Source organism: Taudactylus pleione, unplaced genomic scaffold (genome assembly GCF_031769625.1).
Source record: "Taudactylus pleione unplaced genomic scaffold, aTauple2 ptg000122l, whole genome shotgun sequence".
Classification (NCBI taxonomy): Eukaryota; Metazoa; Chordata; class Amphibia; order Anura; family Myobatrachidae; genus Taudactylus; species Taudactylus pleione.
The window spans coordinates 2,191,630-2,219,014 of NW_028284524.1; the positions used below are offsets into that span (position 1 = coordinate 2,191,630).

At 43.3% G+C, this 27,385-nt stretch overlaps 1 protein-coding gene across 1 annotated transcript in view; it reads left to right on the forward strand.

Moving 5' to 3' along the window:
* The window catches only part of LCT (lactase), a 100,143-nt gene extending 73,063 nt beyond the window's left edge, over positions 1-27,080 (forward strand). The window contains exons 13-17 of the mRNA XM_088472243.1: positions 1,397-1,506; positions 3,411-3,545; positions 24,293-24,513; positions 25,164-25,400; positions 26,845-27,080. Of these exons, the coding sequence (XP_088328369.1) occupies positions 1,397-1,506; positions 3,411-3,545; positions 24,293-24,513; positions 25,164-25,400; positions 26,845-27,080 (939 nt within the window). The remainder of the gene's footprint in view (positions 1-1,396; positions 1,507-3,410; positions 3,546-24,292; positions 24,514-25,163; positions 25,401-26,844) is intronic.
* Positions 27,081-27,385: the final 305 nt, after the last annotated feature.

Genomic DNA, 27,385 nt, shown 5'->3' on the forward strand with positions numbered 1-27,385 from the left:
AACAGCAGCCAATCAGAGGAGCATATGCCGGGTCACCTCCTTCTGACTGCCTGCTGTGCCCCCTCGCTCTGCCCCGACCCCTGTCGCCTCTATAGTAATGTGAGCATCACCCGATATACAGTATGCATATGCTGGGTCACCTCTTCCTTACTGCCTGCTGCCCCAGTGCTTCCTCGCTCTGCCCCTACCTGTATCACCACTACAGTAAGGTGACTATCAGCTGACATATGAATATGCCGGGTCACCTCCTCCTTACTGCCTACTGCCCCAGTGCCCCCCTCGTTTTAACCCTACTCCCATCGATGCTATGATAAGATGGCCATCACCCAACATTTGCATATGCTGGTCACCTCCTCCTTACTGCCTGCTGCCCCAGTGCCTCCTCGCTCTGCCCCTATCTGTACCACCACTAGAGCTGATATATGCATATGCCGTGTTCACCTTCTCCTTACTGTCCATTGCTCCCTCACTCTGCCCCACATATTTGTAAGGCGACCCAACATGTGCATATGCCGGGTCACCTCCTCCTGACTGATCTCTGCCCCGATGCCCCCTCACTCTGCCCCTACCTCTGTCACTGAGATGACCTGGCGCATGCGCATCTAATCCATGGTAAAGCTGAGGACCCATGGAGAAGACTGGATAGCTGGAGTCCTGGTTACCGGATCACATCGCAGGTAGAGTAACTATACATGAATTTCATGTAAACAAAGCTATATATCGCAACAAAGTGATGTGATATATAGTGAAACGTTTTCATAATTTTACATGAATAGACCCTTTATCTCTTTCCACTTTATTTCTCTCCAAGCAGTGATAAATCTCCCCCATAGAATCAGACTGGAGCATGGTATTCCTACCACTGAAACCAGTTTCAAAGGGCCACTGTTGAAAATAATATTTTTTTTTCTTAAGGGACATCTGAAATTGTTTAGGAGGACATTCTCAAGAACGCAATTAATTTATAACCACTTAAACCACCACTTACGTAAATCATAGTAAAGCTGCATAGACGCATAACACGGAGAACTTTTCTATTTAAAATGACTGCAGAGGGGGGGTGTGAGCAGGAAAACCAACCAAAACTAACAATCTCTCGCACTAGAGTTTCTGATTGATTCTCCCCATTACCCTCCCCATTCGCCCCCCGGGTCACACTTTCCTAGTTATGAAGGGTAAGGGAGGTTTTTTATTTCTTCTAAGACATTTTTTTTAGAAAAATATCTTCCATCAGAGATAGAGGAATACGCAGTACAGCAATCACACTATTTTACTGTACAGATTTCCCATCACGTGGAAGCATAATACAAAATACAATATTTTGCCCTTCAGTTGGAATTAACATCCTAATAAATAGTAACACACATTTTTAATGCCTTTTTTTGTTGTTGTCTAGTTTTATGGCGGGTGGTTTGCAAACCCAATTTTTAAAAATGGCGACTACAATGAGATCATGAAATCGAGGGTGCGAGAGAGAAGTCTTGCTCAGGGACTGCCAAAATCTCGGTAAGAACAGAAACATTTCATCCATTCTATAACCATGTGTTCTTTATTGCCCCTTATTGTTTTATTTAAAAATTCTTATGTATTAACAGAAATTCCATTCACTCCATGTGTATTTGTTATTTTCGTATGCTATTTATGAAGATACCCAGCCCTTGAAATTAACTAGCAATCAGCACTTTTTACTGATATAGTATTTGTGTAATAGAAGAATGCTTTACACAATATTATCATCAGCAATCTAGAAGATAAATGTAATGGAAGAGCTCTGATGTGGACCTAGGCTGTTGGAGTGTGGAGTCTAATGGGAACCTAGCAGGGTTTTGTTTTTTTTTACCAGGGATCCACACACTTTGATTATGGGAACCTATAGATGATCTGCCTCAGCAGCAATATAGAGACACTAGGTGTGCCTAACTGGGAGCAGCCATAAAGCACATACATTTATATAGCTGTGCTCACAACAAGGAGTGCGTTAGCATCTGAGATAGAACAATCTTAAAGACATGTTAGTTACAATTATCGGTGTCTCAAGCTGGAATGACAATACAAACATCCAAACCATGAAGTGATATTTATGTATAGTTTAGTAGTGCCATTTACTTGTATTACTGACTGACAGTAAACCTACTATTATTACCAATAACATAAAATAATAATTTTGTGGACATGCCTTAATGCAGTGGTCCTCAAACTCGGTCCTCAGGACCACACACAGGACCTCATTCAGAGCCGGTCACAAAATGGGAGCGCTCGCTCTGAATGAGGGCGGACGCTTCTATGTACAGAGCCGGCCTCCTGGCTGCTTGCTAGGCTGTGGGTGACCACCCACAGCTTTAGCGAGCGGCCAGGTTGATGGTCGCAATGGTCAAGACCATCGCGACCATCGGGGCTTGCGACGAGACCCTTGTGGTAGGGTCTCGTCTACCGCAAGCCCCAGTGAGCTTTCGGCTCTATTAGAGCCGGAAGCTCACCACTGACATCACTCATGATGTCAGTGGGGCCGCCCCCAAATGGCAGGCGTTCCGTCGGGAACGCCTCCATTTGTGTAGCCACCCCCCCGCCCCGCCTACAAAACGGGGCGAACTGTCGCTCACCATCGACAGCCGCTCCTTTTGTAGTGAGTCCCGGAGCAAGAGAATTTCTCTCTCGCTCCGGGGCTTGCGCACGCGCAGTGCGGCAGCTACGCATGCACAGGGCCTCAACATCGACCCGCTTGGGAGCGCATAGGCGCTTGCGAGCGGGTCTGAATGAGACCCACAGTTCACGTTTTGCAGGCCACCCAGCAGGTGCACAGGTGTAGTCATTACTCACTGACACATTTTAAAAGATCCATAGGTGGAGCTAATTATTTCACTTGTAAGGAGACCTGGAAAACAAGCACTGTTTGGGGTCCTGAGAACTAAGGCCCTGATTCAGAGCCGGACGCTCTGACAGAGCGCTCTAACAGAGCCGAAAGCACTCCCATTGACATCACTTGTGATGTCGGTGGGGCCGGCCCCAGACGGTAGACGTTCTCATGGGAACACCTCCGTCTGGGCAGCCACCCCCCCAGCCCGCCCGCCAAAGGGGGCGTGCTGTCACTCAACATCGACAGCACGCCCCCTTTGGTGCGAGACCCGGAGCGACGGCTTGTCCGTCACGATCCGGGTTTCGCGCATGCGCACGACGGAGCCGGCTCTGTCGTGCGCATGCGGTCTGGGCCACCATCGACCCAGTTGCTCAGCGCTTGCGACCGGGTCTGAATCAGGCCCCAAGTTTGAGAACCTATGCCTTAATGAATAGGATAAAGTGCAGACCTTATCTGCTTACAAGTCCTGACTATTTACTTCCCAAAGTGCTTTCAAGAACTATATAATAACGTGTAAGGTGTAATATGGCAAAAATTATATTTTATTCACCAACAGGCTTCCTGAATTCACGGAAGAAGAGAAGAAACGTATTAAGGGGACTTATGACTATTTTGGATTTAATCATTATACAACCATCTTGGCGTCTCCCCTCAACTTCCCCCAAAATACGCAATCATTTGATGCAGACAGGTAAGCGTTAACTAGACTAGGTTCAGTATGTGGAAACTTAACTATGTAATATAAGTAAAAGTTAAACAATATTTATTATCATATTCATATCTCTCAACAAACGTCAAGGTGATTTGCAAGTTATGGTTATATATATTTTTCTTTTCTGCTGTAGGACTTTCTAAAACTGTTCTGATTTTGAAATATATATTTTTGAGGGGAGAGGGGTGTAAAACAAAATCAAGAAAGCAAAAAGATATAATTAGTTGGGTGTTAATAATATATACTGTATTAGAAAATTACATGTTGTAAGTGGATTTATACATTGGTACTGTGTATGTGAGGATACCAGGATTATAGAGTCGGGACTAACAGCGTAATCACAATATCTAGGGGTCTATCTTTAATAAATAACATAGGTAGCATAAGATCTAAGAGTATAGCTGGGTACACACTGAGATGATGTCTGCACGATATGTAATTTCTGGGCAAATCGGAATGACATTTTGGCCACATCGCTCAGTGTGTACGTCCAATATGCAAGCTCCCATGCAATATTGTCCGGTTGGCCGTGCTGCACAACCAACCAGATGATAATGCATGCGGCCCCGTTACTGGTAATGAAGGACGGAACGAAGGATCATTCCTTTGTTCATCACCTTGTTCTAATGTGTATCCGTGGTATGATATGTCAGCCCATCAGGCCGACATATCGTACCGGTACACATTGCTCATTGTGTACCCAGCTTAAATCTATGACCAATAACCTTAATTAAGTAGCAAAATAGGTCTCAGAGATTGGAACTTTACCATACTTTAGAAATGCACAAGAGACTCCATGGAGGATTTTACCTAATAACTGAAGGGCTGCAGCCCCCCAGTAAAATCTGCCACCTCATTGAGCCAGTTGCAGTCCGTGACTGCACTGGCTACACTGTGACCAGCAGTGACTACACTGTGACTGGCAGTGGCTTTTCTTTTGAAGCACTACCTACCAGTCACATACACAACAGGCAGTCTCAGGGGGATGTGTTCCAGTAGGAAGCCACTTCTCTGCCTTTCAGGCAGCTCTACCTGGCTTCTAGGGGCTGAAGCCAATGCAGCCCCTAGGAGAGATGTATGTGGGCACATGTGTACAAGAGTGAAGCCAAGCAGAATTGTGAAAAGTGCAGACATCTTGCTGGGACCACAATAGCAGGAAGAGACCAAGATCCCAACTTCAGGCTCTGGAAAATAATCACCAACTCTCCCTCAGTCCTGTGTAGTGTCTTATATACACACTTCGTTTACATTATCTATCAATGGTCTTCTCTGACCAGGTAACTCTACCTGGACCCGTTTCCTATTGTATCCCTCACATTTTACAGTTGATGTGGGGAGGAGTCAATATCAGTAGACAATATCCACTTTCCCATGGTCGATGAGGACATTTGGTCTGGTTGATTAAGTGAGCCTCCCCATTTTATCTCTTTCCAGTCAAAAGTGATGTCATAGGGGCTCCAGCTGATCCCCATTTCCTGTAGTGAAGTATAGGGAAGGGATGTGCCATGCAAGCGACACATTTCAGGATACTGACCAGCCATCTTCTGCCTAAAAATAATTGTTTAAGAAAGCCTAAAATAGCCATTACATGTTTAATAGTACATCTTTAAAATACATTGTTCTAATTTCGGTAACGCAGCATTCCAGCCAATGGCGGGACTATGTCTAGACTCCTTCAAAATTAAAGAGTGTCCAAATAAAGAATGTCCACACAAGTCTATGGTATATAGATTACAAGTGTCTGTGAACTTAGGGTGTCATTCATCCCTTTCAGATAAATTCTGCAGCACGTTTTACTATTTTTAATATATATATATATATATATATATATATATACAAACAAGGGAAAACTTGATAATCAAATCTCTTTATACAAACGAGATTTGTTAAAATTTAAATAAGAAAAATTAAATAAAGTTGAGACCGATTATGAACAACACAATGTTTACCAGTGGCTTAGTGGTGGCAGACAAAACATGCCAAGGCGTCCGTTTTTCCGCCGGCGGTATCCAAAAACCAAGGTTGATACGGAATCATCACAGGAGGTCACAAGTAATGCAAGTGACTCTGAGCCGACTAGCAGCAGGGGTGTCCCTTTAGGGAAAATCACACGCTCAAAGACCCTAGACCAGAGGTTCCCAACCACGGTCCTCAAGGCACACTAACAGTCCAGGTTTTAAGGATAGCCCCACTTAAACACAGGTGTCTTAATTAGTACCTCAGTTATTTTGATTTAACCATCTGTGCTCAAGCATGGAAATCACTAAAACCAGGACTGTTAGTGTGCCTTGAGGACCGAGGTTGGGAAACACTGCCCTAGACCAAGGAGAAGATATACCCGCAGAGGGAGACAAAATAAAAGGCAGAAGTCGTGGCAGACCACCAATTCAGAAGAAGTAGTATTAAACTGCTCCTCATTTGAATTAACTAAGGCAGAGCGGTTACTTTTGACCAAAGGACTATCATTTGTGCCTAATACACCTTTTGATGACTTTTCCTGGCAGATAGAAAAACAACGTTTAAATCGCCAGCTGAAATTGAAGGAATTCTTTAATAAACCTGAATGTACAAAAATGACTAAAGATACCTTACCACCTGCTTTGCGCAAATTACAACCACGCTCTAACTTTGAACCGGGTTCTTCTAATGCTAGTATAAAAACATATATTAGAATGCTTGAGGATGAAGTGTCCATGTTATCTAAGCAGCCTTGTGTGGTGGACCCTAATCTTACGCAACCAGAGAGGGCGGCCATTAAGTCACTCTCAGAAAATCCTAATTTAATAATCCGTCCAGCGGACAAGGGAGGGGCGGTGGTGCTCCAGGACATTTGTGATTATAGATCTGAGATTTATCGCCAGTTGAGTGACAGTGCCACTTATTGTAAATTGAATGGTGACCCTACAGTGGCTTTCAAATCAGAATTATCTACTATTCTGAAACATGCTTTGGAAGAAGGAATCATTGAAGAGGCATTATCTGAAGCATTGTTGCCGGAGTTTCCCATCACCCCTTTACTATATACACTCCCTAAGGTTCATAAGGGGATTTTTCCACCTCCAGGACGACCCATCATCAGTGCTAGGGATTCTCTAGCACAACCATGTGCAGTTTTTTTATATTCTATCCTGCAGCCTTTAATTCAATCGCATAGAAATTTTCTGTTGGACACAACATCGTTATTGAATAAATGACTTGAATTAGGAGACATTCCACGAGATACGTGGCTAGTATGTGCAGATGTAACGAGTTTATATACAATTATCCCACATGGGGATGGTTTAAGGGCGTTCAGGGATACTTTGTCTCATAATTCTCTGTATGATCATGATTACATCAACTTGTGTGTTGACATGTTGAAATTTGTTCTGACGAAAAACTATTTTTTGTTTGATGGCGGGTATTACCTGCAGCTCATGGGTTGTGCCATGGGCTCAGCGGTGGCACCCGCGTATGCAAACAATTATATGTTTGGTGTCGAGCAGGAGATATTTTTTCAGATGATATCGTGGCTGGTAAAATCCTGTTCTATACTAGGTTCATAGACGATGTGTTTATGATCTGGCAGGGCAGTGATAAAGCACTAAGATAATTATTTGATGCTCATAATAGCTCGCCAAGCCCTGTGAAATTTACCGTTAGAATGGATCAACACTCCATTGATTTCCTGGATGTTCTTATCACCAAAAAAGGTTCAGCATTGACCACCTCGGTCTTTATTAAAAAGACTGATCGAAACACTCTGTTACATAGGAATAGTTGTCATCCTAGAAGTCTTAAATTGGGACTTCCGTACCCCCAGATGTTAAGGGTATGGCGTATTAATGATTACACTGATACTGCTGTCCGGCAGATCGATGTACTTATACAGAAATTCATTGCACGTGGCTATGACATCAAATGCTTACTTGATACTAAGAATAGGATTATGCAGGTTGAAAGAAAAACTTTGCTAACTAAATCTGAATCTAGTGACAGAAGAGAAATACTCCCGTGGGTTAATAAATTGAATGTCTTATCCCCTAATATTAATCGGGCATCTAAAAAGCATTGGCCCATTGTAAAATTTGATAAGTCCTTGGGTTTGGCCAATACTGACATTATGTCTTGTTATTCCAGAGGGAGAAATGTACGGGATATATTGATGAAGGCCGATATTTCTAATCGCATGAATACTCCTCTTAAAAAACATTTTTTGGCAGTAAGAAAGAAAGGATGTCACAGATGTTCATGTGTGACATGTAGATACTTAATCCCTGGGGATAGCTTTGCTCATCCGCATTCGGGTAAACAGTTTTCCATTCTTCACCATTTAACATGCAATAGCACATTTGTCGTGTACCAGATTATCTGTCCATGCGGACTTTCGTACGTGGGTAAAACCCAGCGTAAATGTAAAGAACGCATGGCAATGCATCGTTCAAGTATTCGGACAGCATTGTCATGTGGCTCTAGTGATCAGCCGGTGGCCCGGCATTTTCTGGCATTCAATCATAATTTGGCATGCCTCCGCTACAGGATGATAGATCATGTCCCACAGCCAAAAAGAGGGGGTGATAGAAACCGTTTGCTATTACAGTGTGAGGCGAGATGGATTCATCGATTGGATGTAGTTGCACCGCGTGGTTTAAATGAGGCTCTCACATTATCGTGTTTCTAATAACTAATTACTGGAATTTAATAACATAACTATCTCTATATGTATGTGAATGTTAGTCATTGCTGCAATGTGTGTTGACATGCATAGGTCTTTTTGTATAGCATTGCACGCCTGTAATATTCCCTTATTATATCCGTGTATTATTGAGGCTATTATGTAACTGGGTATAGCATGGGAATGTGATAGACATTTTTATATATAATGACTTTTTATATATAATGATTATTATTGTGATCATTGTGAGTGTGTTTTGATATCCACATATGTAACATTGTTGGTATCTGTAATGCTGTATATCCATTCCGCTCGTTTGACAATCATTTCATGTACATTATTGTGGTAATTGTGGTTGCTAGGCAACCAGGCACAGTGCTATTGCATTATATGTCCTGGCTCTGTTTGTGTTTATGTGTTTCTATGGTGATGTGGTCCTGTAGTGATGACAGCTTAGTTGCTGACGTCATCAGGAGGCGTTGTCAGTCTTGTCATGTGATCTGACTGGCTTGTGTTTAGCACATTGGGCAGAGGGGTGTATTTAAGGTGAGCCATTTGTTTGTATCTATATATGGTTGAAGATAGTACTAAAAGTACTGAAACGTTCTATTGATCCTTTGGTCTCTGCTTGATTTATTGAGAGGGGAGTGCTGCACCTTCATGCTTCTATATATATATATATATATATATATATAAAATAGGTGTGGGGTGGGTGGCACTCGGAGTCTCCGTAACCAAAAAACAAACACAGAAGCAGTCTGTATAGTCGGACTATAGGACTATACAGACTGCTTCTGTTTGTTTTTTGGTTGCGGAGACTCCGAGTGCCACCCACCCCACACCTATTACATACATTATTTGGATAGGCACCGGAGCAGGTTGTGGATCATCTATACCCTTGAGTGCCGGACACATGCTATCTGCTATCTGCTATATATATATATATATATTTGTTTTTTTAGTGAAGCAAGAGACAGTTTACATGAAACAAATCATTGATATACACAGAGCGTCAACAGCATGAGGATAGTAACACGTGCAGATAGCGGTTGTGCTATAATGGACATTTGTTTTCCCCCTCCCATACCCACTATCTCCTCCACTGAGACAGCTGTCTCCCTCTACAATGAGCCCTAACCTCTGCCATAGACTCTGCTGCCTCAGCTGTCACTGTTAGTCTATATCGATCCCTCTACACCTCTTCTGTCAGCAAGCTCATCATAACCACCTTCAGCCCACTTGTACGCCAGTGACACCCAACTCCATCTCTCTTCCACTCAACTCTCCCCTTCATACCTCTCTTGTATTACCTGCTGCCTGTTGGCCATCTCCTGCTTCTTTAAACTCAACCTGTCTAAAACTAAAATCATTGTCTTTCTCTCCCTCACAGTTGACAATACCTACATTCCCTCTGTTCCTTAAGAAAAATGTTAAAGTGTAATTTATGACTCTGCCTTTTTTTCTCTCCACATCCAGTCCCTCACTCACTCTTGTCGTTTACATCTTTGCAATATGACCAGAATCCACCTTTTTCTCGCCTTGGAAGCCACTAAAACCCTTATCCATGTCCTTATCTTTTCACATCATGATTACTGTAATCCGCTCCTCTCTTACCTAACTGCATCTCACAACGCTCCATCACTGCTGCCCCCTCTTGTCATCACTTATCTGGCTCCCTCCTCTTCTGAGAATTAAATTCAAACTCCTCTTTCTCACCTTCAAAGCCCTCACTCACTCCTCTATTCCATACATCTCCAGCCTCATTCCCAATAACACTCCCTCCTGCCCCCTCTTTTTTGAATGACTGCAACCTCACCTATTCCCTAAACACCTTCTCCGCACACCCGACTCCAGGATTTTTCCTGTGCTGCTCCTATACTCTGTAAATCCCTTCCCCTCCCAAGCTAGAACAGAAATTAATACAGACTACCCACCTTCAAATGTGCCCTCAAAACTCATCTCTTCAGCAGTGACGTGCAGTGAGGTCAATAGCTGGGCAGGCACAGATGGAAATGGGTCTGAGTGCTGGGGGTCTGTCTCTCCCCTACTCACTGTAACTCTCGCCTCACTACACTAAGCTTCAGTGTCCATTGATTCTTCTACCTGCATCACTGTGTCAACTCTTGCTGCTACGGACTGAGCTTCGATCTCTAAGCACTGCAGTGCACTTTCTCACATCCAATTTGTCCATCAGTGTTCAAGACACACACCCCCATACTCAGAGGCATGCCTCTATTAGCTCTCTTTCTATGCAGCTTACTGTCCGTGGTGTGGCCCCACCCCCAGCTCTGCAAGCAGTGTCTGACTATACAGAAGCGAGGCTGAGCTGTTGCCGCTTCATCTCTTGTCTCCTTGCAGTCCCAGGGAGCTCCACAAAGCTGGTGATTGTTAACTATAGAAATGATTACAATAAACAAAGAAGATGTTTAAAAGTTATAAATATCATCTTTGTGTTCTTCTAATCATTTTTATATCAAATCTCAGAAGCATGACAGGGGAGGCTCTGCCTACCCTGACTGCACGTCCATGGTCTTCAGTCAAGCCTACCACCCCATTTCTAAACTCTCTGGCTTCAACAATACCCAACTCTCTCCCCACCACCCTTTTGTGTCCACCCAAAGCCCCTTAGAGTGTAAGCCTGGAGTAATAAACACATGGCCCTACAGCTGCTGTGAAACTACTCATCTCAGCATGCCCTGCCACAGTTTTAGCATGCCCTCATAGCAAAACTGTGACAGGGCATGCTGGGATGTGTAGTTCCACAGCAGCGGGAGGGCCGCAAATTGAATACCCCTGATGTAAGATCTTGATAGCGGGCCCTTTCTCTCTAAGTGTCTCTATGTAATCTGCAAATTTTAATTTTGTATAGCTGTAATTGTGTGTTCTTATATTCTTGTATGTACTTACTCTGTCTGAAGACCCTTTTTACACTGGTCGAGGTGAGTTTTCAACAAGTGAAAATATGTGATTTAAGGAGTGGACAAGACATAGTTTTAGAGGCATACAACTATTTACACGATGAATTGAATTTAGTACCAGCTCAGATCTGGCAGTCGTTAACTTAACATATTTTGCACTTCATGGTATAGCCCCATTCCTAGTTGCACTTGGAGCAATGTAAAACAAAGCTTCACATACTGCAAATTGAAATCGGTCACTATATCCTCCTCATCCATACATCCAATGGTTAAGGAGAAATCTCAATTCGTGGGCTGCAAGAGGGGCAGGCTTTAAGAAAAAAGTGGTTGTTTATGGGTGGGATTTGTGCAGACTGGAGGCAGGGCAGGTGCTATTTTGTCCTTATATGGCATTTGAAAATGTTGCGAGATATGCTCTCGTAATTTATTTCAACTATTACTAAAGCTAAACTAGGCAGAAGTGGGAATTTAATTTAATGAAAGGGGGGTTTGTAAGAGATTGGTATTTGATGAGATATTTACACTCTTGAACAGTACAACTCTAGCTCTATACACAACTGGATGCACCTCTAATTTGTAAATGTGTCTCCCAAGAGCACAGTACCGAGGGGCCCACAGAATTGCAAAACCAAGGAGCTTTAGCATGTACATCAATCAGATGCTCTGTCTTAGTTAATAAATAAATACATGGCCCATAGGAAGAACTCTGGTGGTCATAGTTGGTACTGCATTTTTTGTTTGTAATGTACTGCAACTCTTGGACAATATTTGTTTGGCACAGAGGATTTCAGACACCTGCAAAGAGAAACAGGGGAGTGCTATATTTCAATCACAAGGCAATGAAAAATAAAACAGTAATGTTTTGCAAAACATTTTATTAAAAGCAAGTTTTATAAATAGTGTTGCTTTTTTTAAGGGCTCTATTTATTAACATTATTTTTACTAAAATAAAGTGAAAAAGGGTGTTTTCACACCCTTTTGAGATTATTTTAGTATCACCTAAATTTACTAACGGGCAATTGGAGTAGAATTAGAAAAATTCTGCTCCAAGTCCTAATTATCACTTATTTTTAGTAAGCAGATCGCATTTCCCATAATTGTAATGGGAAATGTGATCTGGCCAAAGTTACTAAAAATAAATTGTGAAAAAATACCAGGGAAAGCCCTGTGATAATAACGCCACCTGGAGGTGGCGTTATCCAGGGTCTCCCCCGGTTACCGGCCTCCTGCCCTGCTCTAAAAGGCAGAGCAGAACCCGGAGCCAGACCCAGTGATCAGCTATGTGGTCTAACAGACCACACACTGTAAATAAAAGAAAAAAATAATAGTAAAAAAGAAAAACTTACCAGAGTCCAGGGCCACAACATCCTCAACCACACCAGTCTTAATACCTCGGACATCGGAATCTGCATGCAATAGTGAGGCCAGTGGCTCAATAGCCTTGACAAAAAGAGCAGTGGACAGCGGGCAACCCTGAGAAGTCCCCCTTGCTAAAGAAAAAGGAGCTGATGTATACCCATTAACAGACACTCGAGCTGCCGGAGAAGAATACAGGAATAAAACAAGGCCCAAAGGCAAATTTATGGAGCACAGCCCATTCTACCAAGTCGAAGGCCTTGGCGGCGTCCAGGGACACCACCACTGCCTCCTCCCCGAGCACATCACTTCTTTGCAAATGGTAAAACAATCTACGAAGATTCTGGGCCGTAGACTTCCCCGGGCATAAAACCAGTCTGGTCAGGGTGAATACAGTAAGTGACATGATTACTAGATTCAAACATGTAGCAAGTATTTTGGTTAATATCTTGACAGCTGTGGTTAACAGTGAAATAGGACGGTAAGACTCAGGAAGGGTGGGATTCTTCCCAGGTTTGGCTAATACAACAATAATAGCTTCCGACATAGAGGGAGGAAAAGAGCCCCAATCAAATATAGAATTAAACAGATCCAATAAGTACGGAATAAAGAAATCTTTAAATTTTCTGTACACCTCCACAGGAATCCATTCACAGCCAGGGGCCCTGGAAGCGGGGAGAGAGGAAATAGCTACCTCAATTTCCTCCAATGTAAATTGAGCATCTAGGCTTGTAATAGTTTCCTGAGAAAGCTTCGGCAGGACAACCTGGTCCAAAAAATCCTGAAGCTGGGCTGCTGAATAAGAAACTCTGGAAGCGTACAGAGAAGAATAATATTCACAAAACACCTCAGAAATACCAACCCCTGAATGGCACTGCTGACCAGAGCAGAATCAACACCCTCCTTCCACTGAAGTTTTATAAATAATTTAGTAGTAAATAGTCCTTCAACAGAAAAGTTAAATTGTCACTCTTCAGAACCTGTATTATTATTACTAAGTCTTTGTGGTGGTGCACAGCCTGTGCAAAGCCTGGTATTTACAACAGGGCTTAGCCATGCCCCCACATTCTTGTTCATGTCTTCCAGTATCTGAGCCCATTTCTGGCTCAGCTTTGATGTGAAGGGATATGAACAACGGAAAGGCCAAAAGCGCTGTTAATCTTTATAAATATCCACTGGTGTGTAATGAATATATATAATGGAAGTTGTCAGTACACAACAGATGATATCCTTCTTGTCGGGTATACAATACATAAAATAAAAAATAAAAAAACAACGAAATGGTGAGATTTCACAGTTGGAATATCAACTTCAAAGGGTAAGTAGATGACGTTACCAAAAAGGTTTCTTTTAAAGCTGGGGTGATATGATCATCAAATTCCACCACCAAACTTTACGGTCACTCTGAAAATATCTAACTGTCCCTTTAAGAGCCTCAATAGACACCATCATCAGGAAAGACAGGCTTCTCTTATCCTATTCAGTCGCAAGGTAGGAACTCCACAGCAAATAATGTTTAAAAATGTATTCGGTGTACATACACCAAGAAATTTCTAAAAAAAAACAGTTATAAAAAATGCAAAAATATTAAACATAGATAAAAATAATCCCCTACTGTACTGTAGAGACCCGTCCCACACCTATATGAATATAAACTGGAACACCAAATTGGTAAATAAATACTTGCAAGCCTCCCCAGAGTGAAAAAATCCTGGAAGAAGCACAAAGTCCACAGGGTTGCCAATAATATATAATCCAACTGGATAATATGTGGGTCACCTACAGCAGATAATGAGAGTTATTGTAAGAACTTACCTTTGTTAACTCTCTTTCTTCGAAGTTTATAGGGTCCACAGGAAGACTTTGGGGTGTAGGTGGTGGATCTGGAATCCGGACACCACGCAGTTAAAAGCTTTCAGTTCCCAGGATGCACTGGTCCATTCTCCCTATACTCCGCCCCCGAGCCAGAGGCACCTCAGTTCATAATAAACTAAAGGCCGGTGGAGGATAAGAGAGAAGGAAGACTGGTACACACAAGAATCACACTCTCACAGAGAAGGAGACGGTAAACCGGTGACCGGAAACATAGCCCATATGAAGCCAGGTGCGTCAGGGCGGGGGGCCCTGAGGACCCTATAGACTGACGAAAGACAGTTAACAAAGGTAGGTTCTTACCATAACTCTCAATTTCTTCTTCAGGGTCCATAGGCTCCACGGAGGCCTTGGGGATGTTCCAAAGCAGTCCTTAAGGGTGGAGACGCTCCTGTGCTGAGAGGAGAATCTGGCGCCTAAAGGAAGCATCCTGAGAGGCGAAGGTATCAAAAGCATAGAACCTCAGAAAGGTACGGACAGAAGACCAAGTGGCCGCCTTACAAAGCTGAACAGCTGAGACGCCACAGCGAGCTGCCCATGAGGGACTCACAGACCAAGTAGAATGAGCAGTAACAGAAGCCGGAACAGGAAGGCCTGCCTGTATGTAAGCCTCTGAGATAGTCATACGAAGCCATCTAGCCAATGTTTGCTTATTGACTGGCGATCCCTTTTTGTGAAATCCATAGAGCACAAATGAGTCTGATTATCGAAGGGAACTGGTACGGTCCACATAAAACCTGAGGGCGCGGACAATGTCCGAAGAGGCCTCACCTACCGAGAGGTCCGGTGATTGAAAGGCCGTGACTATAATATCCTCATTAATACGGAAACTAGAAACAACTTTAGGAAGGAATCCAGGGCGATACCAAAGCATAGCCCTGTCCTGGTGAAATATCAGAAAAGGGGAGCGACAGTAGAGCGTCCCTAACTCTGATACCCTCCTTGCTGAGGTAATAGCCAGAAGAAAATGAGTCGTTGCTGTTAACCACTTGAGTTCCACCGAATCTAGGGGTTCAAATGGAGGACCCTGGAGGGCCCGAGGAACCACTGCCAAGTCCCAAGGAGCAACTGGGGAGACAAAGGGAGGTTGAATCTGGAGGACACCCTGGAGGAATGTGCAGATATCTGGTAATGGAGCAATTATACATTGGAACCATACTGACAGAGCAGAGACATGCATTTTCAGTGAGGCCAGGCGGAGGCCAAGGTCCAATCCAGTTTGAAGGAAGGCCAAGACTGTGGAAATCCAAAACACCTGGGGGTCGTAAACCTCTGAGATGACACCATTGGAAATATGTATGCCACACTCTGTGGTAGATCCTATCAGAAGTCGGCCTACGCGCTCTAAGCATTGTGTTGATGACAGAGCCAGAGAATCCTTTGGACCTTAGGAGGGATGTCTCAAGAGCCACGCTGTCAAAGAGAGACAATCCAGGTCTGGGTAAAGGCAAGGGCCCTGAGACAACAGGTCCAGACGTTGAGGCAAAAGAAACGGAGTGTCGATGGAGAGACTCTGAAGATCTGAGTACCAATGACGCCTGGGCCAGGCTGGAGCCACCTGCAGGACAGTGCTTCCGTCTTGTTTGAACTTCCGAAGAACTTGAGGAAGCAGGGAGACTGGAAGAAACAGGTACGCAAACTGGAAGGCCCACTTTACTGACAGAGCATACACCAAGGTTACCTCGGCATCTTTTGTCCTGGACCCGTACACTGGCAGTTTGTGATTGTGTCGGGAGGCCATGAGGTCCACCTATGGGAGGCCCCATCTGTTCACTGGGAGTTGAAACACCTCTTGGTGAAGAGACCATTCCCCGGGATGCACGTCGTGACGGCTGAGGAAGTCTGCTTCCCAATTGAGAACTCTCGGAATGAACACTGCAGAGATGGCCGGGAGGGGACCCTCTGCCCATGCCTGAATGCGTGACACTTCTGTTATTGCTGCCTGACTTCGAGTGCCTCCTTGATGGTTGATGTAAGCCACTGTTGTGGCATTGTTGGAATGAACCTGTACAGGTTTCCGTGAAGTATGGACTGGGCCAGGTTGAGGGCCCTGTAGACAACTCAAAGTTCCAATATGATGATTGACAGGGTTTATTCGACTGATATCCAACGGCGCTGAAAGGAGTGTGGAACGGTCACTGCATCCCAGTCCTGGAGACTAGTGTCCGTTGTTAGGATTACCCAGTCCGGGATCCCAAAGTGGGTGACCCTAGGTTAGATGAGATGTCTGTAGCCACCAAGATAGAGACAGATGCACCTCTGGAGAGAGCACCATCGTCTGAGCTTTGATCCGATGGGGTAACCCGCTCCACCTGGAGAGGATCAGCCTTTGTAAAGGCCTGGAATGGAACTGAGAATATTCCACCATGTCGAAGGTGGACACCATGGATCCCACAACCTGCATTGCTGAGTGGATCAACACTCTGTGACTGTGGAGACATCTGCACACTTGTAATTGAAGTGTGGAGATCTTTGATCCTGAGAATCCAGCAGGGCTCCCAGATGAATCATACTCTGTGAGGGATTCTGGGAGGACTTTTTCAAGTTGATTAACCATCCGTGCTTGTGCAGGAAAGCAATGGTTAACTGCAGATGGCGGTGAAGCACTTCTGGGGATCCTGCTAGGAGCAGGAAGTCGTCCAGATATGGTAGCAGTCGGACACCCTGACCACGCAGGTGGGCCGCCATGATAGTCATAATTTTGGTAAACACCTGTCGAGCTGTGGAAATTGGAAGTTTTGCTGTAGTATAGCAAGCCAGAGATATCGCTGATGTGAGGGCACTATAGGTACATGTAGGTATGCATCCTGAATATCCAGAGATACCATGAAGTCCCCAGGTTCCATAGCTAGGATGATGGAGCGTAGGGTTTCCATCCTGAACCTGGGTACCCTGAGGAATTTGTTCAAGGATTTGAGGTTGAGGATAGGCCGATGAGACCCATTCGGCTTCTGAACCAGAAAGAGAGTAGAATAATAACAAGTCCCTCACTGAGATAGTAGGACTAGCACAATTACCCCTGCTTGCCGCAAGGAGTGTATGGCTTTCTGGATTTATGTTCAGGTCTGAAGGACGGCCTGTGTAGAAAAACTGGTGGGGAGGATGTCTGAGAAATGAGAGGGCGTACCAGTGAGAGACCACTTCTCTTACCCAAGCATCCATGGCGGTGGTTTGACACTAGCACTGGGCGAACTGAAGAAGTCGGTCTCCCATTCTGGGATCCCCCAAAAGGAGGCCCGTCCCATCAGGCTGAGGGTTTATCCTCAGGTTTTGAAGCAGGGCATCTGGTGTTTCAGGTCTGCTTGGTCCTGGGTTTACCAGCCCTAGTTGAAGCCGACTGCCTAGGAAAGGACTGACCTTTAGGCTTTCCCTGAGGACGAAAGGACTTAAAGGATGTGAGACCTAATTCAGAGCCGCTTGCGAGCACTGTTTGGGCCCTGCGCATGCGCTCGCCTCGACGAGCAACTGAGCTTCAGTCGCTGCGGGGCTCGCTACAAGACAGGGTGGCTGTCGATGGTGAGTGACAGCTCGCCCTGTTTTGTAGGCGGGTAGGGGGGGTGGCTGCACAAACGCAGGCGTTACCTTAGGAACGCCTGGCGTTTGTGGGAGAACCTACTGACATCACTAGTGACTAGTGATGTCAGTAGCAGACTTCCTGCTCTATTAGAGCAGGGAGTCCACTCGGACTTGCGGCAGCCGAGACCCTACCCCAGGGTCTCGTCGCAAGCCCTATGGTTGCGATAATCGCGACAGTCTCCAGCCCGCTTGCACAAGCTGTGGGTGGACACCGACAGCTTTGCGAGCGGCCTGGAGAAAAAAATAAAACGCCCACTGATCCTGCGAGCTGCCTGCGGCAGCGAGCGGGTCTGAATCAGGGCCGTAGTCCGAGGTGCTGTAGTAGCAGTTGCTGAAGGCAGAAATGCAGTTTTTTATGCTGCCAACGTGATTACAATAATGTCAAGGTCTGGGCCAAACAAGATATCCCCATTGTAGGGTAACCCCTCTAGGCCTTTCTTGGAATCCGCATCTGCCTTTCATGAGTGTAGCCACAGAGTACGGCGGGCAGACAAAGCCGCAGCCGAGACTCTGGTGGTTAGGAGACTGGCATCCAATGTCGCTTCTCCAATAGAGGAAGCTGCATCTCGAATGTGAGCAACAGACATCTGATCCCTAGAATTACTGTATCTAAAGGAAAGGAGTCTTCAAGTGCGTCATCCCAGCTCTCAGTAGCTTTAGCCACCCATGCAATAGCCATGGTTGGACGGAAAACAGCCCCTGAAAAAGAGTATATCGATTTCAGGCAAGCTCCCACCTTCCTATCCATAGGTTCCTTCAAGAAAGTAACTGTAGGCATATGCAACATAGCGCTTTCAATTAAACGCGTAACCTGTGAATCCATCTCAGGGGGTGTTTCCCATTTTGCACAATGAGTCACAGGAAATGGGTAACATGAGGTTAGACGTTTTTGTGGCTGCAGCCATGAGTTCAGCTAGTTGAACTTTCTGTCATTTAAACAGAGGGTGCTTGGATTTAGGGGCTGGCTCCTCATCTTCTTTTAATAAGATGGATCTGACAGCTCCTACTAATTTTTAACCGGCTCTCATCCTCCTGCAGAGGGGAGTCAGAGTTAGAGAGATTAGCATCTTCTGCCTCCTCAGATGATAATTCAGAATCTGAGAGTTGCATGGACTGTGATGATAATAAAGAACACTTAGAGGGCTTACTGGACCTTGCAACATGGTTTGAAAGGCATTAGATGTAGCCATGAGACTCTGCATAGAGTTAGAGAGTACATCTACCCATGTGGGGGCACATGAGGTACCTGTAACACCTAAACCTGTTGTGGCAACCCCAAAGGGGGAACTATGGCTTGCTCTGATAACCCCATAGGGGGAATGACAGGTGGTCCGCAATAGTGGCCAGAACCTGAGAAAATTAAGCCCAGGGGGCTTTTGCACTGGCACTGGGTTGTCTGATGGGCCTGGTGGAGTATAACACTTACTACATAACCCATCTTGTATCAAATCCTCCTCACTTAAGTCTGCAGCACATAATTTGCATGATAGCAGTATGGGTGCAGATGCCCGTTTGTTACTCTTGCCTTTGCTATGACATAGCTGCAGAGTAATATGGCACACAATATGGCACTGGGTATAATGCAACCACCGTCTATGTAAGATACTAGTAGGATTGCAATATGCTGGTCCTGTCTTATGCATGGGAGCTGCAGGAGAACACAGCCCAAGTATGGAACAGTGCAACGAACAACTGTATGTTACAAACCTTACAAATACTTAGTTCTATAGATGTAAGACACAGGAAAACCCCTGAATACACCTGTATGTTAGGGCAGTAGTCAGAGAATAAAGGGAAAGATATATGCTGACAGTAGATGAGGGAAACAGACAGGCAGCGCCAGCATAAGTCACATACAATGCAGAAATAACAGATAACTACAAAATGGCACTATAATAAACTACACAGACTCAATGTCTGGTAGGTTATAGCGCTACATATGCTGACTCCAGGGAGAGGTATGTAGGGAGACTGGACCCTGCGTAATCCTGAGAGAGCTGCGGCTGTGCCCTTGAGAGAAAATGGCAGCCGGAGACCTCAGAGGGGGTGAGCTGCGGGGAGGAGCCACATTAACAGGGAAGCTGTCTCCCCTTGCTGATTGTTTAACCCCCTGGGATGCTGGTTCCTGCACCATTTGTCCCTGGTGGTCTAGTGGATTGCGGTGGCTGGCACCTGCGTCCACAGACCGGAGGTATGACTGCCAAAGTGCGGGTCACCGCGAGCGGTGGCCCACCTTACCTGTCCCCTTAACGTCCGGCTGCAGTTTGGGTCCTTACACGGGGCTGGCTAGTAGGGAGCCGAGATCCCCAGCCTGAACTGGTGCCGCGGCACCGGAGAGGTAATGGAGTGGCAGCGCATACGTCCTATGGACAGTCTGCTGCTGCGTGCTCTAATTAGAGAAAATATAAATTAAATAAATCATAAAATAAAAGGCTTTAGGGCTGCCTAAGCAGCCCCCCACATAATGGTGACCGACTCTGGCCGGGCACCAACGAAACTGAGGTGCCTCTGGCTCGGGGTATAGGGAGAGTGTATCAGTCCATACTGGGAGGTGAAAGCTTATAACTGCATGGTGCCTGGATTCCAGATCCACCACCTACACCCCAACATCTTCCTGTGGAGCCTATGGACCCTGAAGAAGATAACACTGATGCGTTTCGGATCAAAGGTCCTTTTTCCAAGTGTTCCCAGCGGCCATATTTATACCCCTAAGAGATCGGTCACATGACCATAAAACAACAATACAGGAATACCTACCTAATACATAATAAAAATCTGTTCTACATACAATTTAAAAAAGTGATAAATACAATAAAAATCTGCCAAACAGAAAAACACTTTTAAAAAGAAAGAGCATAATCGTATACATTTATGAAGTCATAAGGGGCAGAGTTAAAAGATCCAGTGTTTACGTTCAATTACTCATTCACCAAGACATCCTGGATAAAGAATATCGTGTGCTGAGCGGGACCGCTCATGCACACATACAAAAAAAATTCCTCAAAGTCTCCAAACAAATCCATAAAAACAGGACTCCTATTCCACGGCTCACTTCCGGTCTTTGGAGCACAAACAAGTTGAGGATGAAACGCAGACATCACTTTTCTTTGTTTTGATCACTTATCCAGCATTGACACATCGAGGGTTTGGTGCCACCTAGTGGAGAATCTTTGTAATTAACTCTCATATTATTAATGTGTGGCTTTCGATCCACAAGGTACAGTAATGGTGCGTACACACTGGGCGATTAAAGTGGACGACTGAACGATAACGATATCGTTCAGTCATCCACTTTATCGTCCATTTTTAACATCAAAAAGATGAACGATAACGACGATGCGCATTCCCGCGGGTTGTTTGTCATTATCGTTCATCAAGTAAACATGCTGGCCAACCTGACGATGTCGTCAGGTTGCTGCATGTTGGGGAATGGGGGAGAGAGCCCGGCACTGAACGATATCGTTAATATCATCGTTCAGCGGGTGTGCTCAATGTCATGAAAGACATTGAGCACACCCTGCCGGGACACACTAGGCGATATCGCTCAGGGAGCATATGGTCTAGTGTGTACGCTCCTTAAGAGTCTACCCAAGTGGTTTAATCACATCGGAGATAGGGAGTCCAATTATTATACTGTGCAACATAGAAGAAAAAAAAAAAAATATATATATATATATATATATATATGCTATAAAAACAATAAAAAGTATATATATCAAAATAAATAATAACAGATGATACAATAACATATAAAAGAAGAACCCATAAAGAAATTCCAAAAACAATTTGAACTCAAACTCCACATTGAGGCCTCTAGGTTTCAGGGTTTTAAGCACATATATACTTTTCATTTCCAACTTTGCTAGGTCTTCATCTACCGTATCTGCCCTCCATTTTGGTTTCACACAATATACTGTATCCCACAGAAAGATGATAAATACTTTAAATCACATTGATGTGTCTCCTTAAAGTGTAATGATACATTATGGGTAATCATGCCTTTACGAATGTTTCTAACATGTTCTGACAATCTTTCTTTTAGTTGGAGTTTGGTTTTGCCGATATATTGACTGTCACAGGCACATTCTAATAAATGTACAGTTCTTGCTGTGACATGTGATAGTCTTTAATTTCATAGACCTGATTAGTTTGATCCGATTTACATTGTGTGATTTTTCCTTTGTTCCCCTTACATGCTCTGCACATGGTGCAAGTTCCGCAACGGTAAAAACTTCTAGAGATAATTGACTGAAGAGGCTTAGGTATAGAAAAGGTTATCCCTTAACAACCTATCTTTCACATTTTTGGCCTTACGGTATACAAAAAAAGGGATTATTTGTGAGTATATCCCAATGCTTGCTTAGAACTTTTTCCACCTGCTTAAAGTGACTGTTATATCCTGTAATAAAAGGGATACCCTCTTTCTTAGAACAGACTTTAGTTTTTATTTGATCTATCAAAGATTCCTTATTCATTTCAATGCGTCGTTGTTGGGCTTGATCTATTAATCTAGTGTCAAAACCCAACACTAATCTGTTGTTTTAAAGCTTCTGACTAGATCTTATAGGTGTCGCCCTCCGTACAGTTGCGTCTTAAGCGTTGAAATTGGCTGATTGATATACTTTTCAATCAATTTTCGATGATGATTATTGGCCTCTGTGAATATAGTAAGGTCTAAGAAATTCAGCTTACTTTCACTTTTTTCAAAGGTGCATTTAATATTTCAGTTTGAATTTAAACCATTCCAAAAAAGTTCTAACGATGCTTGGACTCCCTTCCAGACAAACGTCAAATAGTCTATGTACCTCATCCAGGTCACCAGACTTGAGCCGTGGGTACATGCACCCCAAATGTTACGGGCCTCCCAACACACCATAAATAGGTTGGCGTAACTCAGCACGAGTCTGGTGCCCATGGCGATACCTTTAAGTATAAAGAGCCATCCAACCAAAAAAAGTTGTTTTGCAAAATACCCTCCAGGCTGAATGATTTCTTTTTTGTCCTCTGGCATTTGCTCCTGGTCCAGAAAAAAATTTGTAGCCTCCAACCAAGATCATGATTAATAATAGTATATAGCGATGTTACGTCTGCTGTAGCCATTATAAAACCTGGTTCCCAAGATATCATTGCCAACATGTTAATAACTGAAATAGTATCTTTAAGGTACGAAGAGGTTTTAATTACTAAAGGTTGCAACATAGAATCAATAAAGTGGGATAAGTTGGATAAAATCGAATTACTGCCCGCCACTATTGGTCTCCCGGGTGGTTTATCTAAGGTTTTGTGGATCTTTGGGAGAATATATAGAACTTGTATATATTATAATATATACATTTTCTTTCACAATAAAAACATTTTTGAGATATATGTCAGAAAAACTAGTTTTTGTTTTATTTTTTCTAACGGATCAGATCTTAAGAGTCTTTTTAATATGTAGAACTGTTTGACAATTGGCGAAGAATTTCCGCATGATAATCATCCTTATTAATGATCACTATACCGCCACCTTTGTCAGCAGGTTTTAGTACAATGGATGAATTAGTTTGCAGAGATTTAATAGCCAATCTTTCCTCCTAAGATATGTTTACGTTCCTGATCTTAAATGTGGTCCTCTCTAGATCTTCTTTAACTAGTTTTTCAAATGACTCCACAAAACAGCTTTTTATGGGCTGGAAAAAAGGTGGATTTTCGTTTATACACAGAACATGATCCAGCATTCTCAATTTGGGATGGCTGTTCGCTATTAGAATCAGCAAAAAAACACTTTAATGAAAGCTGAACTTTTGCAGAACAATGAAGATCTCAATCATCAGCATGGTTGGATGGAGAGAACTTCATACCTTTTTCTAATACACTCGTTTTCATATTTATCTAAAACATACGTTTCTGGTTCAGCTTTACCATGAAGGGGGTGTAGGATTTAATATCAAATAAACTCCAAATTGTTTCTCGTTATAAAGCAACAATATGGAAATAGCATATATCTTATTCAGGAGAGTAATCATTTGGAATAACACTAATTTAAAGTGCACCTGTTGCCTACACCCTGTGGAAGCAGTCATATTGATGGCTAGACTAATATTCATGAGACTGTAGCCTATCTATTCTTTAAGCTGGAGTCCCTCCTTAATACTAGTTATGCAGTTCCTCCCTGTTTCAGGAATAGCTAGGCTGACGTGTGGCACAAAATTTCTACCTCCGCTGCATAGGTGATAAATGGGCTTTTCCATACCCAACTTCTTCACTTTCCAAGGACTCGTTTTTTTTGTGTACCTGTCTTATTATACAGTACTGTGCTAATGTATTTGTACTGGAGGCATTAACACCAGAAATAACTCTATATACTGTAGGGGTGTGGGGTCCTTGGCTGACCGCAGTTGGCTCGGCTGCGGCTCCATTTGGTTGAGGGTGACTCCCTTCGGCTTCCGGAGGATACTGAACTGGATAAAGGAAGAGTACAACAACCCGCCTATTTATGTAACTGAAAATGGTATATCTGAACGGGGGACCAATCTGAATGACAAGTGGAGAGATCATTACTACAAGCATTATGTTAACGAGGCTTTAAAAGGTACAAAATGTGATTTACAACAGGGGGTAAAACCTTGTAATATCATACAGCTGAAGTTGGGTCATAGGCGGATTGTAGGGTGTATTGCATATGAGCGGTCCATTAAACGGCCCGATTTTCAAACGACTGAACGATAATGACGTCGTTATCATTCAGTTGCCTGGTAAAATCGGGTAGTGCACAGGTTCTCAAACTCGGTCCTCATGACCCCACACAGTGCATGTTTTCCAGGTCTCCTCACAATCACAAGTGTAATAATTAGCTTCACCTGTGGGTCTTTCTAAATGTGTCAGTGAGTAATGAATACACTTGTGCACCTGCTGGGTAACCTGGAAAACGTGAAATGTGTGGGGTCCTGAGGACCGAGTTTGAGAACTACTGGGGTAGTGGATACGCACCTTTACAGTTTCATGAATTGCTGTGTCTCAGCAATGACAGTCAGGAAGAGGGCAGTGTTGTCACTATAAAGAGGATTGTCAAGGGATCACTTCGCTAGAATAAGAGGGATATACAGTAGTGCTATGGCCTCTTGTACTGGACATATTAGATTGAGCACATTTGTGCACTTGACAAATAGCCATCAGGGTATTTAAAAAATAAATAAAAAGTTTTCCAGATAAATAGAATACTCTCTGGTTATTTTTACACAGCTGCTAAGTACGATGGGGTGGATCTCCGTGGTTATACAGCTTGGTGCCTCATGGATAATTTTGAGTGGGCAACAGGGTATGCTGAACGTTTCGGTTTGTACTACACCAATTACACAGATCCAAATCTGACTCGTACCCCTAAAGAGTCTACAAAGTATTACCGGAAACTCATTCAGTGCAACGGATTCCCGGATCCAAGAAATACCTCTCACCCCTGTCTGCAGCCGGAACCAGAAGGTGAGGAAGAGCAATTATAATAGGGGGAGGCATGATAGCAACCAGCCATTGTGTTCATTCATACCAACACCTAACATCATTCCTCCATAGATATAAAATGACATTCTATCCAGAAGGAGACAGAAGTTATGCAAGTTGTTGCGTGCAAGTTTTTTTTTTAGCTATTTTAAAACTGTATAGAATAAAATTTTCCAAATCCATGAATCCCTTTAACAGATGTCTTCAGTCACACCTATGAGAAGAGTGAATTTTGGGAAACAGTATTTACATTGCTATCCCCGAGTCAAAATGGTAAATCCCCCCACAAACAGACAAGACTGCTATTAAGGCCTTCAGTGTAGGTTAGGGGTTTCTTGCCTCTAACTCAGACTGAAATTCTTCAAACACTATAGAGCAGAGGTGTGCAATAAGCGGCCCTCCAGCTGTTGATGAACTACACATCCCAGCATGCCCTGCAATAGTTTTAGCATGGCCAAATAGCAAAAACTGGCATGGAATGCTCGGATATGTAATTCTACATATGGGGGCCACTTATTGCCCACCCCTGCTATAGAAGCAACTCACTGATATAATAAAAAGTGATAGGGATGATTTTAAGCTAATCTAGTGACAGTATTAAAAAAACACGCAAAACATCTTCAGCAGACAGCTTCTGGAAGCAGAACAACTCTATGCTGCATTGATGATCTTTAATAAGGGCTAAACAAACTAGGAATTCTGTCTCAGAAGTGACTCAAACAATGTGCAGAATACCCAATGGGTAAAACATTTGTTGAAAGAACTGCCACTGGCCTCCCTGAAAAAAAAAAAAGGAGCCATCAAGGAGCCATTTATGCCACAAGGGAATATAGCATAAAACACTTATTTTGCCAGCAAGTAAAAATAAAATAATAAATGTAACATTATTCCTGACCCTTGCCCCAACTAACATTAGTTTTCCCTTGTAAGAGAGTGGATTGGCATCCTGAGAAATAGACTCCAGCCACTAATATAACTTTAGACATTTGCTCTGGTAGTTCTGGGATTTCATATTTTTCTCCATATCTCCTACCTGCCACAGGCAGAACCTATAACCAGTCTGACAGATCACACAACGTAAACTACAGACATTCCAGAATCTAAGATCATATGGTTACTAGATGTTTTTTTCTGAATGTCACAAAATAAAAGTATTATAGCAAATTGTATTTGTGGTTATTGTCCATTTGATGTGATTTAACTGCAACTCCCATTATCCTAACTCATGTCACATGTAAGTGAATTAAGAGCCATGTACACAAGTCATTTTTCCTACAGGCACAACCTTTTTTATTACATATATTATGGTCACTAAAAACCTTTTTGTATCATATCAAATTGTATTTTTATGGCCAATTTCAAACTACTCTTGTCATCCTCAATCATGTCACATGTAAACAATTACCCTCAAATCTTTTTCCTACAGGCACAACCACAACAAGTAAGACAACCACCACAGCCAGCAGCAGTCACCCAGGACCCGCAGGAGATCCAGAATCTGAGACCGTTAAGTTCCTCGGACTGGACATCTCTACGTCAGATGCGATGATTGCTCTATATGTGGAGTTTGGACTTTTACTTGCTGCTGTCTTGGGCATCATTGTGTTTTCAGTCATGTACAGTAAATTGCGCAAGAAAGTAAAATTAGTTGATTTATTTTAGATTTTACCATCAGATTACGCATTACTTCTATACTGAGAATTAAATTAGTGTTTAATTCTGTCCCGGTTTGTACAGACTTTCTGAATGGAGTTGCTAATTTTGCACAATTGTAATCCTTAAATATTAGAATGAGCATGAATTTGTATCGAAATAGAAGGATGTCACTGAATTTCCAGGTTCTGTTTCCATATAGCTATTGCTCAGCAAATAACCAAGCTAGTGACACAATCATAATAACCAAGATGAGAATGATATATGCGCTGAGATTGCCATTGTGAGTTGGAACTACAAACGTCTATCAATTT